The sequence below is a fragment of the Hydra vulgaris genome, chromosome 10 (genome assembly GCF_038396675.1).
Source record: "Hydra vulgaris chromosome 10, alternate assembly HydraT2T_AEP".
Taxonomy (NCBI): Eukaryota; Metazoa; Cnidaria; class Hydrozoa; order Anthoathecata; family Hydridae; genus Hydra; species Hydra vulgaris.
Genome location: NC_088929.1, coordinates 2,343,886 through 2,357,264, shown reverse-complemented (window position 1 = coordinate 2,357,264; position 13,379 = coordinate 2,343,886). Strand labels below are relative to the sequence as shown.

Below are 13,379 nucleotides of genomic sequence, written 5' to 3'. Positions count from 1 at the left end.
ACCATAGTTTTTCATTTTTGTTACTTAAATCTAATGGTTGACGGTGTCAAATACCTTTGACAAATCAATAAAGATCTCTATTGTGAATTTTTTCTTAAATGATTCACTTATCTTATTTGAGAGGTTAGGGATTGCATGCTCCGCTGAGTGTAGCTTTTGAAAACCATATCGACCTTTATTGATAATTTTGTAAGCTCTTAAATATTCATTTAGTTTATGATAGATTATTCGTTCTAGTTTTGAGAATACCGAAAGGATCGAGATTGGTCTATAATTATTGATTGGTATATTTTTAAAGATTTTAGTTTTTCAGGTACAATACCTGCTGTAACTAATGAATTGAATAATTGGTTTACGTTGGGTTACCTTGGGTTACGGTTTATTGGATTACGTATATCTTCAAAAACATTTGACACTACTTTGCAAGATATATCATCAATTCTTGGGGTCTTAATTTTAAGTGATTTAATAGCTATTTCAAGTCCTTCTTAATTTCTTTCATTGAAATTTAAAGAGCAGCGTGAGCCTGTTAAGTAACTTTTAAATGTATTATGTGGGCATTGAGTTTTGATGCAAGATCAGCACCAATGTTGACAAAGCGGTTATTAAATTCATTAGAAATATCACGCTTGTTGTTTGATTCGCTTTCATTAATTATTACTCAAGAAGGCATTATGTTAAAACTAGATTTACTTTAACCAATTATTTCCTTCATAATGTCCCATGTCTTTTTTTAGTCTCCAGTAAATTTTTTTAAATAGTTTTAAATAATTTTTATATAATTTTTAAATAATTTTAAAAAATTTTATTTTATTTTATTTAAAAAAAAAATTTATTTCATTTATTCTAAAAAATTTTTAAAAATTTAAATAGAATAATATAAAATTTTGTTTCTTTTTATATTTTTAAATAGTTTTTTGCATTGCTTGCAAAGGGATAGGTTTGCTTCGCTTCTATTTTTTAAGTATTTTACGTATAGTTTTTGTTTTTGTTTTGAAGATTTTCTTATTTTTTTTTGTTATTAATGGACAATTTAAATATTTTGCTTTTATTTCTTTTTCTTGAATTAGAAAACCTTTATTGAATTGTAGGATAAATAAATTTATAAAACTAATGTACGCAGAGTTTGTGTTTCTTAGGTTACATTTTTGGTAGATGTTTTGCCAATTTGTTGCCAATAGCAAGTCCTAAAATTTTTGAGGAGACGTTTCATCGAAAATTCTTTTATAACATAAGATTTTTTGAATTATTATTTTTATTGAAATTTTGTGACAAAGAAAAGAATTTTGGAAAGTTGGAAAGTGATCTGAAATATCTGTTTTTGTTATTCATGATTTCCCTTAGGATCATGGATTGAGTTTGATAATAAATTGTCAATAGCAGTAAAAGATTTGGAAGTTACCCTGGTAGGTTTGTTGATAATGGGGAAGATATTAGGTTGAAACATGTTGTGAAAGAAATTTTTATTAATTGCATGCTTGTTGTAGATTAAAACATTTATGTTTATATCTCCAAAAACGAATAACTTTTTCTGTGCTCTAATTTTTGTTATTATATGTTTCATAAAATTCGAAAATTTACAAGTATAACCATTAGGTGGTCTGTAGCACGTAGAAACTAGAAAGTTATTCGAGGCAGTGTTAATAACTTCCATTGTGAGGACCTCACTATCGCCATTAGAGTTTGGAAGATCATTTCTTATCTTAATGTTTAAATCATTCCGTATTTAATTCAAAATTTCTCCTCCTATTTTGCTAACTGATCTTTCTTTAGAAAATATTTCATAGTTTGGAATTTGGTGGTCAGAGTTTGTTTTCGCTGCTTCGTCAGAGCATCAAGCTCTGTAAGACAGATCTTACTGAAAGTATGTCTGCATTCAAGGAGAAATTTTTTATTTTTTGTCTATATTAATAAGTAAACTTCAGTGTTTGTGGGTATTACCGTAAAGTTATTTATAGTGGTTCTAAGTTCAAATTAAAAATTTTGTATATCAAACTATGCAGAGTAGGAGTATTTTTTGTTTAAAAAGCTAAAGTCGTCATAATGATTGTTTGGTAAAGATTTATTAGCAATTACGAACATATTCAAACGCACGGTTTCAAAGTCTATTGTTTCATTAGCCATAATGATTTTTTAGAAAATTAAACTAGAAACTTGTTAGAAAATGCGTTCGCTAAAAACAGCTGTTCATTTTTTTAAATCTCTGCAATAAATTTTTATATATAGTATAGTCTCTCTTAATTTTTTTGCATTGTTATAAAATTTAGTTATATCTAAATAATTCAGCAGTTTAAAGAATATTGTTCTTGGTAACTTATCATTTCTTGCATTTCCAATACGATGAGCTCTTTAAATTTCAATTTCGTTAGATATGTTAAGTTAATTTATAGTTATTTTGTTTACCGAGATTCTATAACCATACCAGCTTTCATTTTCTTTTTCCTTTGAACCATCGATCCTTAAATTGTTTCTGCGCAAGCCGCTCTACAAGTCCACTGTTTTTTTACTAGGTAAATTATATAATACTCCATATTTGTTGTAATTTTTTCCATATTTTTATTTAAATTTTCTTCTTGAAAGTTTAAGCTCTCTTTACTTTTGGAAATTTCTCTTTTAATGATAGGATCTTTTGAATTGCTTACTTTTGCTTCATATTCAATATTGTCGAGTCGTTCTGCGAGAATTTTTAAGTTTCCACTTATTATTAGTATAAAATTTTGTTCTTGTTCTTTTAATAATTTGCTTGTTTCTGATAGTATAAAAGTTTTTGTTCTTCAAGCTTTGTTGTTATTAACTTTTCGATTATTTTAACGTTAAATCCGTTTTAATTTTTTGATAAGATTGATAAAAACACGTCCGTTCACAAACACTTCTGTTCACAAAAAAAAAAAAAAAAATTTTTTGTGTACTATAGGTGATATAACAGCTGATGAACATTATGAAAGCGAAAAGGAAATGATTGTTAAACCTCAACAGGAAAGCTTTACAGAAGAATACAGCAACCTTAATTAAGGAAAAACAATATCAGTATAAAGCAAATTTATATCTTTAAATCCACAAATTGATGAAGATGGTTTATTACGCTCTTGTAGTCGATTACAAAATGCTTACTACTTGCCTTACGATGTTAAGTATCCAATCATTTTGCCGAGAGGTCATGCAATTACAAAATTGATTCAAATAATGAACCTATAATATAAACATTACTTGTACGCGAAAGTTACGTATTTATGACGTAATTTATTCGGTAATTATTTCGATTTAAATATCTAAGGTATTTACAAAAACTCAACACTCTCTTGCATCTGTAAGCACTATAATATTTTGTTTACAACAACAACAACAACAAAAAGCAATATATTTACCAGAAATATGACAAAACTAAAACAATGCAAATAAACTAAATAATACACACACAGAAGGTTGCTTGTAGTCAAAATTCATATTTATATCTTATGCATCTTCTATTTTAATATATCTTTTATCACCAGTGATACAACTGTTGTTATCTTGATGTTACAAGTAGAATTTTAATTTGGTTTTGAGACCATATTTATTGATGCTGTTAAAAGGGAATGATTTTAATTTATTTTGAATTTGATTCCAGTCCATTAATGCAGAGTATTTAAAGCAATGTTTACCGTAGGATTTTGTATTACATGTTTGCACACTCAAGCACCTCTACAAGAATTTCTTATAAGCTGACAGCTAATTCCACTGTGTAGAAAAAATCATTTATTAAATAAAGGGGGTAGCTATTTGTTTAGGCAGCTGTAAATGAATAAACAATTTTTAATATTGATTATATCATACACATTTAAAATTTAAAATGCGTTTAAAGATGTGAATGTATGTGAATTTTTTGGTAGAAATTCAATAATCCTGACTCTGCATGATAAATAGGCGATTTACAATACTTATGGTAGAAATTCAATAATTATTTCTGCGTGATAAATAGGCGATTTACAATACTTATGTTTTGACTCCATGGTAGAAGGAAATATGTGAGGTGAGAATGAAATAAAGCATAGCATATAGATTTTAAAGTGTTTTGTTGTATGATACATACAAAAAAAAAACTTTAAAATCTATATACTACCTTGCCATTCTGTCTTAGCTTTAAAAAAATGGCAAGGGGTCTATTCAACTTATTAAATATATTGTTATAATGGTAAGTCCAGGCTAAGCTTTTATCTAGCTTTATACCTAAGAAGTTTACAAATTTTTTAAAATTGTTTGTGATTGACATAACATTTCTTCAATTCGTCCATGGTTAAGCCAATCAATTTTATCAGGGTTGTTTTGTGAGGAAACAATGTATTTGTAAATAAGCATTTGACATTCATATTGCAATCAACTTTTTGCTTGCAATTACAAGTTTTAGTATTTTTTTCTTTAAGAAATTCTTTTTTGTTAATCAATGCAAAGTTATGATCTTTTATAATTCTTTCAATATTTTTACTTTAATTTATACAATAGCATTTCAGTGGTAAATTATAAGGCACATAATAGTAGAGAACATTATATTAGTTTAACATGTCTTAAGATGTTCTAGTTGTAACCACATTATAACAATAAAGTTATAATATAACTATACACATATTATGTGTATAATAAAAATTATGGCCTAATATAATTCTTTCAATATTTTTACATTAATTGTATTTCTATTAAAAATTTTGTGCAATTTATTAGATAGAGAGAAATGTTTGTCTATTAATTTTAAAAACGTTTTCCCAATATTTGTTGAAACATTTTCGCTGTACAGAGGGTTGAACCAAATTATATTTCTATTTCACATTTTTGCAACTTTTGTTTCAAATTTTAGCTCAAATTTTTAAATCGGCTTTTTTAAGAGCATCTTCATACACACATTTAGAAGGGTTAAATATATTTTAATTGGAAGAGTTTTGATTTAGTCTGCATACACACACACACACACAAACACACACACACACACACAGACACATATATATATATATATGAATATATATATATATATATATAATTATATGCATATATATATATATATATATATATATATATATATATATATATATATATATATATATATAAATATATGTATATATATGTATACAAATATATATATATATATGTATATATATATATATATGTATATATATAAGTATATATATTTATATGTGTGTGTGTGTATATATATATATTGTTGCAATCTGTATTTATAGTGTCTGTATATATTATTTATAGGCTATGAATACCTTTGAAAATGGCGTTAGCCTGCCTAGTGAGGACATTTCTTTGTCAAATGAGCAATTGGTTTCGTCAAGTTCTTCCCTTATAAGTAAAAAATTTTTATCTTATATAATAACATTCTAAAAGAAAATATATTTGCTAAGTTTTGTATTTGCGTTGAAAAAGTTTTTCACATCTTTTCCAGTTTAATAAATTCATTAAATATATTGGTTAAACCAAATTTATTAGTGTGTATTGTAGATATTTTAAGAGTTGCTCCTTGGATTAAAATCCTGCAATTCAAATCATCCAATTCAATAAACAAATGAAAATTTCAATATCTCAATTCAATTTTTTTTTGGAAATGTCAACAAACAGCTTGATTATTACACACCATTTGAACTGCAAAACATGTTCTGATCTACAGAACAGGTTAATGCCTGGAAGGCATTAGTATCTAGTTGTATATATAGCAATTCAATTGTAGATAATTTATTTAACTCTTCTTTTGTCTCTAATGTAATTTAAATAACAAAATATCACTAAGAAAACTGGACAAATAAGAAAAAAACTGGACAAATAAGAATTTTTTAAATTCAAAAGCTAATAAGAATAGTCACAGTAAAAAAATTAGACTTATTAGAATGACGAGTAACAAGACTTGTGGATGAATAGAAAAATGCTACAGCTAGTTTCCTTTTAAAGAAATAAAATTATAAATAATAATATAATTAAATAATAAATCATAAAACTAAAGTAATAAAAAGTAAAATTTATCAGTTTTATTTTGGTATTTTGTATGTTTGTAAAAGTATTACAATATTGTTACTAGTGTATATTTTTGACAAAGTTATTATCAAAATAGATATACTACTGTGATCAAAAAGTAAGGTGAATTTTTCATTTAAACTTCCCGCCTTATTCGAATCGTCCAATCTTTTTTATTTTTAAGTTGGTAGGAATGTCATTAACATTTGCGCCAAATTACATGTCAAACTCATAACTATTTTTTTTTGTTTACGCTGTTTCTGAAGTACCAAAAGTGCATTCGGCAATTTTCACGATGTCTAATTTTGTTGAGCAAAGTGCTATTAAATTTTGTTTGCGGAATGATATTTCTACTGCTGAAACGTATCGAATGTTGCAAAAGGCATTCGGTGAAGAGACTATGTCTCAAAAAAATGTTTACAAGTGGTACAAAGACTTCAAAGAAGGCCGAGAACGTGTTGATGACTTGGAACGCTCCGGACGACCATCGACTTCGATTGATGATCGCCACATCAACAAAATCAAAGAATTGGTGCTTGCAAATCGTCGGTTAACCATTCGAGACCTTGTTGACATGGTTGGAATATCATTTGGGTCGGTGCAAGCAATTTTGAAGGATCATTTGGGCCTCATCAGACTCAAATCACGTTTGGTGCCGAAATTTCTCAATTTCTTTGAAAAAGAGCGTCGCGTTAAAACGTGTGAAGCAATGCTTTCTGACTATCAAGACGTCTACAAACAAATTATCGAGTGAATACCGTGAAAAAGGCGAGGCGAGACCGAAGCAATCACGTCAAAGTCGCTCAAAAATCAAGGTCATTTTGACTGTTTTCTTTGATTATTGTGGTGTCGTGCACTACGAATTCCTTCCAACTGGCCAAACTGTCAACAAGGAATATTATTTAAGAGTTATGCGACGTTTGCGTGAAGCTATTCGCAAAAAGAGACCGGAATTATGGGCCAATAACTCTTGGATTTTGCACCACGATAATGCGCCTTCGCACACAGCACTGGTTCTTCGTGAGTTTTTCGCTAAAAACTCTACCCATGTTGCTCCACAACCACCGTATTCGCCCGACTTAGCACCGTGTGACTTCTGGCTGTTCCCAAAGCTCAAGAGACCACTCCGGTGAAATCATTTTGAGTCCATTGAAGAGATCCAACGTGAATCGGCACGCGCATTGAAGGCTATCCCTACCGAGGACTTTTCGGCATGCTTCGAAGACTGGAAAAAACGTTGGCAAAAATGCATTGGGGCCGGGGGGGGATTATTTTGAGGGGGACGATACAGATTTGGAAAAATAAATAAAGATTTTTCATTTTATAAAAAAATTCACCTTACTTTTTGATCACAGTAGTATACAAAAAAAAAATTAAAAAAAGTTGAAAAATAAAAATTCCACAGAGAAGAGGTTAACAATAATGAAAACATTGGGCTCTGTGAAAAGATTGAGGTGGTATTACATCACCCATATGTTCTTTGAGTCCAGTTCTGCTTTTTAATTTGTTTTATTGTTATTTTCAATGTGAAACTCTTTTGTAATTTATTTATAAAAATGGCCAAATGTAGTGTATACTACAAAAAATAATATCTCAGAAATTTTTTGCACATTGTTTGATTAAGAGTTCCAATAAAAGCTGTCATCAAAAAGTACACTATACTAAAATGAAAGTTGCACCACTGCTATGTTTTCATATAAATAAGTTAACAATATATAATAATAATATAATAAGTTGTGAACCAACCTTGTCAACAACAACTTCAACAACAACAACAACAAACAACTTACACTTTTTCATGTGCAAAATTTTTCCGAGACTTGTTTTAATTAATATAGTTAGTTATATTACTCTAGAAATAAAAAAATATGACCGCTTTAATTCATTTGCTGATTTTGAGTCGAAGTTACAAGAGTACTGTGAAGAAAATAGTCACCCTATACACTACAGAAGTAGTCACAAGCATTAGGTAATATTTAGTATTTTTAGGTAATATTTTTTTGAAACTAATATTTATATTTGTTAAACATTTCGAATGACCAATATTTTATAGAGTAAATGTGTAGACATTTGATCATTTTAAGTTTTTAAGGAAAAACTTTCATACATTGTAGCTTGATGACAGAAAAACTGAAAAGTTTATTTATAACGATCTTCTTATTACATGTGTACACTATGGGAAACCACGCTCAAGCAAAGTGACAACTTGTAGACCGCATCAAACAAAACTTGCCATTGGCTGTTCAATGAAAATTAGATTACAGCAGAAATGTTATGAAAGTAAAATAGATAGTTTTGCTTTAGAGGTACACAGTACTTAAGTTTAATATTTATTTTGTAATTTGATTGTTTAGAACAATTAGATGAAACTATTTCTTGCTTTTTGATAACTTAGCAATTAGTCTTAGTTTTTTTACTGAGTTAAACATTTTAACTAAATTTTTTTATTAAAAAAAAAGTAAATTAATTCAATTAAAGGTGACTCAACTAGAAGAGGCCCACAACCATCCAACAAGTAAAGAATTATATTGTTGCTATCCTAGGAATAGAAAGATGACAACGCAGGAGGAAAAACTTATAATAAATTTGATAAATGCTAATGTCACTCCATTACAGATAAAACAAATATTGCATTTAGATAGTCACACCAAATGTGTCACTAGTCAGGATTTACACAACTTAAAAGCTAGGAATAAAAAAGTTGAGCGTAGTAATAATAATGAAGGACAGTTGCTGATAGATGCTGTTAACAAACTTTTAGAAAAAGACTATGGTGGTTCAGTTTCTATTCTTCAAAACAACGATGAGTTACAAGCTATATGTTGGCAAACTAGTGTGATGAAAGAGAAATATAAAAGATATGGTGAAGTAGTTTTTGTGGATTCTACTTACAAAGTTAATATTGCACGATTTCCACTATTGGTTTTTTTAGTAAAAGATGGTTTAGGATTTGGAGTCCCAGTTTTATTTGCTTTTGTTCAGCATGAGACTATCTTCAAATGGGTTGTGGAATGGTTTTGTACACAACATGATAATATCATAACCAAAGTTATTATTATGGACAAAGATATTGGGTTAATAAATGTTTTGAGTCCTACTTTTTTGCATTCATCAGTGTTGCTGTGTCGTTTTCATGTAATAAAGTACATCAAAAAAGTTGTCATACAGTTGTCTGTACCTCCATCAACTAAAATGTAAGCTGATAAACTTGATATTAAAAATGGTATATGCATACTCAGAAGCTGATTACCATGAAGCATATGACAGTATGGTGAATAATCATGAGTTCCCTGAATCCTTTAAAACATATTTTTTAAACAATTGGCATTCATGTAAGGAACAATGGTGTACAGCTTACCGAAAAAAAAAGTTAACACTAGGTAACAACACTAACAATAGAATTGAAAACTTCAATCGACAGTTAAAAAAAATTATCAAACCTAATATGCATTTGTCTGAAACCATTAAAAGACTTAATGATACCACACTGCACATTTCCAGTGACAAGGGCTATAAACAATACAGAGAGGTAGGTTTTCGAACAGTTGCCACATCTGGAATGCCTAAAGAAATCGGACAGTCATTAACAAACTTTGCAACAAATTTAGTCTCCTCACAGTTTTAAAAGTATTCAAGCAAGGAAAATGTTGAAATGGTTTTGCACAATGAAATTGATATACTTTTGACCAAAAACAGTTGCCAGTATATCATTAGCAATGACTTCACTGATTGCACCTGTTCATTTTTTATGACTTTTCAGTTACCTTGCTGACATACTTTTTGTGCGAGAGATTTTAGAAACATGCCACTGTTTGACAATAAACTAGAAATGACTTTGCCATTAAGATGGAAAAAAACTGAAGTTTTAAAAGATTTTGTGAGATCGGATCATTTTTCAACATTAGACATATCAAATGTTGACAACAAATCACAAAATAAACAATTGAAAAAATGGAAGTACGAAGAAGAACGATATAGAACTGCTCATACAGAAACTGAAGCTTTAGCTTGTTACCTTGCAACTTGTGGCGGAGCAGACTTTGAACAAATGTTATCACAAGTAAAACACTTGCTAAATCTGTGGCAATCAGGCAGAATAGTTGAAATTACATCGTTTCCTTCAACTAATAATATTCTGTCAGATTTAAAGTTATCTTCTTCCAATGATGAATGTGACCAGAAAATAGTAATTGAAAACACAAAAGAAATACTAAATGTCAATATAGACACAACATCAGGTTCGCAATCGGTAAACAGTGGTCTGCAAGACAATGCAAGTTCATCAGAATCTATTAAACAATCAGATAAAAATAACTATGTAATATCTGAAATAAGATCTTCTTTAAGAGTGCCAGCTGTCGTAAAATCGAAAGGACGGCCAAGAGGTAGAAAGCCATGGAACTCTTTCACATTGCAACCTTCAATATCAAAACAAATAGCTAAATCAAGAAAGCAAGCAAAATCAGAAACAATTAATGTGACAAATATTTCTGATGTTCTGTATGAGAGGATTTTGTGTAGCAAGATGTTGTCTGACATTGATATAAATGCAGCACAAGTCATTTTAAAAAATCAGTTTTCATCAATACAGGGATTACAGGACACTTTATTGGGACAAACTTTAACATATGATATAATGCCACATGAAATGATTCAAATCTTGCATGACGGTAGCCTACATTAGTTGCTAGTTAGCACTTTGAACTGTTCCCCTGGACAAGTCAAAATATATAACTCAATGAAGTCAGAAACACCTTCAATGGAAATTAAAATGCAAATTGCATCACTTCTATACTGTCCACTAAATAAGATATGTTGTGAATACCAACCTTGTCAACAACAAGTTAGATCGATTGATTGTGGCTTATTTGCCATTGCATTTGCTTTAGATCTATGGATGTGTGTTGATGTTAGTACCATATCATATGATAAGAATACCATGAGAAAACATTTGCATGGTTGTCTGCAAAGCAACTACTTTACCCCTTTTCCACGTTGTGAAAAAAGTGCAGTTGTGCATATGTCTAGGAAAAGTGTATCCGTGTTTTCTATATATTGTGCTTGTCGCTTACCTGATAATGGTGCAGAAAAAATGGTACAGTGTAATAAATGCATGGAGTGGTATCACATGTCTTGTGAGTCAGTGCCCAATGCTGTTTTGGCATCAAAGAAAATTTGGGAATGTTCAAGATGCGTTTTTTGAATTTATATTTTATATATCTACTGTGATAATATCATGAATTAAGATTTAATGTTAGATTAAAAATTTAATCCTGACTTTTTAATCTTAATCCTGATATATTATATTTTTTACATTCTATTTTTGTTATATTTACAATCAGTTGCAATGTTTGTTAAAATGGTAGTGTATTGACTTTTTTTCATACATTAGCATACATTTGTTTTTTTGTTTTCTTTTACATTTCGTGACATGTTTTTTTACATTTTACATGTTTTAAAATGTTTTTGAATTTTGAATATGGTGTGACCATAAGAAATGACCAAGTCATTTATTAATGATATTTTATTGTAATATATTTTTTCAAACCTTTTTAAATAAAACAAAGTGTACATTTTATTTTATACTCTGTTTTGGTTCTTTTTAGACCCACATTTATTTGCTTTTAAAGAAAAATAATTCACTAATTATGCAGGGTGTTAGCTAGCCCAACAACCAGCATTGGAAAAATGGCAAAGAATTACCATTTGGTTTAAATTTACCAAAATTCAATGACCTTTTTTTTTTTTTGTGAGTACCAATAGAACGATTTCATCATAAATTCCCAATATTTGGCAAAATCACTGTATAAATATATTCATAGCTAACACCTTTATATGGGACCTACCGTTAACTCGAGGGTCGAAGTGAAAAACCGTTTTCTTAAAGCAAAATTAACGTAATAGTTACTTGCGAAGTGTAGTTCACCTATTTTTACTATATTATTTTATTTAAACTTATTTACTGAGCTAGATAAAGTCTTTATATTTAGATATTATATACAATTTAAAAAATAAGCACTAGTCAAATAGTTTTTTAGTTCAGTGACATTATTGTTAGTGACACTAATGGTATATTTTCTTTGTGGATCAGATCTTCAATGTTTAGTAAGTTGTTATTCAATACTATCAATGTGTTGGATTTGATGTACTTTCAAGAGTAAGTATATTTTCATTTGGTTGTTGCATCAGCAGTTGCAGTTGCAACTTTCAGTGATACCATCTATTTCTTCTTTATACTGCCCTTGTAAGTATTCATTTTTATGTTAGTTAGTTTTAGTTTTTCAAGCAGTTTCATATGTAGTTTTGTCTATTGAATACTAAAAGCCGAAAAAAAGAATTCAAAACATTTGAATTAAAGTGAATAAATTTTCCTATACAAAATATTTTGGCATTCTGAAGATATGACCGTTGAAAGTATTACTACAATAAATGAAGTTTTAGTTTGTTTAATCACTAGTTTTTAGTTGCAATCAAGGAATTAACAGAAAACCATGTTTTTTTTAGGTCTGCACCAAAGAAAAAGTTCCTTAATTTTATAGCTAACTGCTATTTTATTCTGCTAACTAGCCATTGCTTGACATTCGTATCACTCCAGCTTCTGTATCTAAAGTGATTTCCTGCTTAGACTTTTCTACAGCTTGTGGCCCGGAAAACATACCTGTTATTGTCTTGCAGAAGTGTTCTCTGGAGCTGTCGTCTATACTCTTAAAACTTTTCAACAATTGCTTATCAGAGTCTTGTTTTCCAGCCTGCTGGAAAACAAGATTATGATAAGCACTTGAAAGAAAATTAACAGTTAATTTCTCATTTTGAATCTAATAACTTTCTGACCATCAGTATGGATTTCGATCTTCTCGTTCTACAGCTGATTTGCTAACAGTAATAACCGATAGGTTGTATTTTGCATTAGATAAAGATGGAGAGGTTAAGGCCATCGCTCTTGACATTTTAAAAGCTTTTGATAAAGATTGGCATGCTGGTCTTCTCCATAAGTTTTCTTCTTATGGTGTATCTGGCAACAACTTTAAGATTATTAATCCTTCCTTTCCAATCGTAGCTCAAAAGATGTCCTCGATGGACAACACTCTTCTTATAATTCTGTAACTTCAGGGGTTCCTCAAGGTTCTATCCTTGGCCTTTTTAATTTACATAACGTTTCACGATCTTCCAGATATTCTCACATCTAAGGTGGCATTGTTTGCTGACGATACTACCATTAATTATTGTCGTGATAAGAAACCAACACTCTCTGATTGCTTGGAGGGGGCGTTTGACTTTGAAAAGTATCTCGCTTCTGCTACAGCATGGGGCTCACATTAGCTGGTGAACTTTAATACAGATAAAACTCAAATTTTTTCAGCCAATCGTTATTGCAATAATTTAAATATTCCTATATT

At 29.4% G+C, this 13,379-nt stretch overlaps 1 protein-coding gene across 1 annotated transcript; it reads left to right on the top strand.

The window, feature by feature from the left end:
• Nucleotides 1–6,277: 6,277 nt before the first annotated feature.
• LOC136085738 (protein GVQW3-like) lies at nucleotides 6,278–6,736 on the top strand. The gene has a single exon (XM_065807105.1). The coding sequence runs from the start codon at nucleotides 6,278–6,280 to the stop codon at nucleotides 6,734–6,736; it is 459 nt and encodes a 152-aa protein (XP_065663177.1).
• The last annotated feature ends 6,643 nt before the right edge of the window (nucleotides 6,737–13,379 follow it).

Excerpts from the sequence above, each read along its gene's own strand:
- LOC136085738 (XM_065807105.1), top strand. The coding sequence starts at position 6,278 with ATGTCTAATTTTGTTGAGCAAAGTGCTATTAAATTTTGTTTGCGGAAT.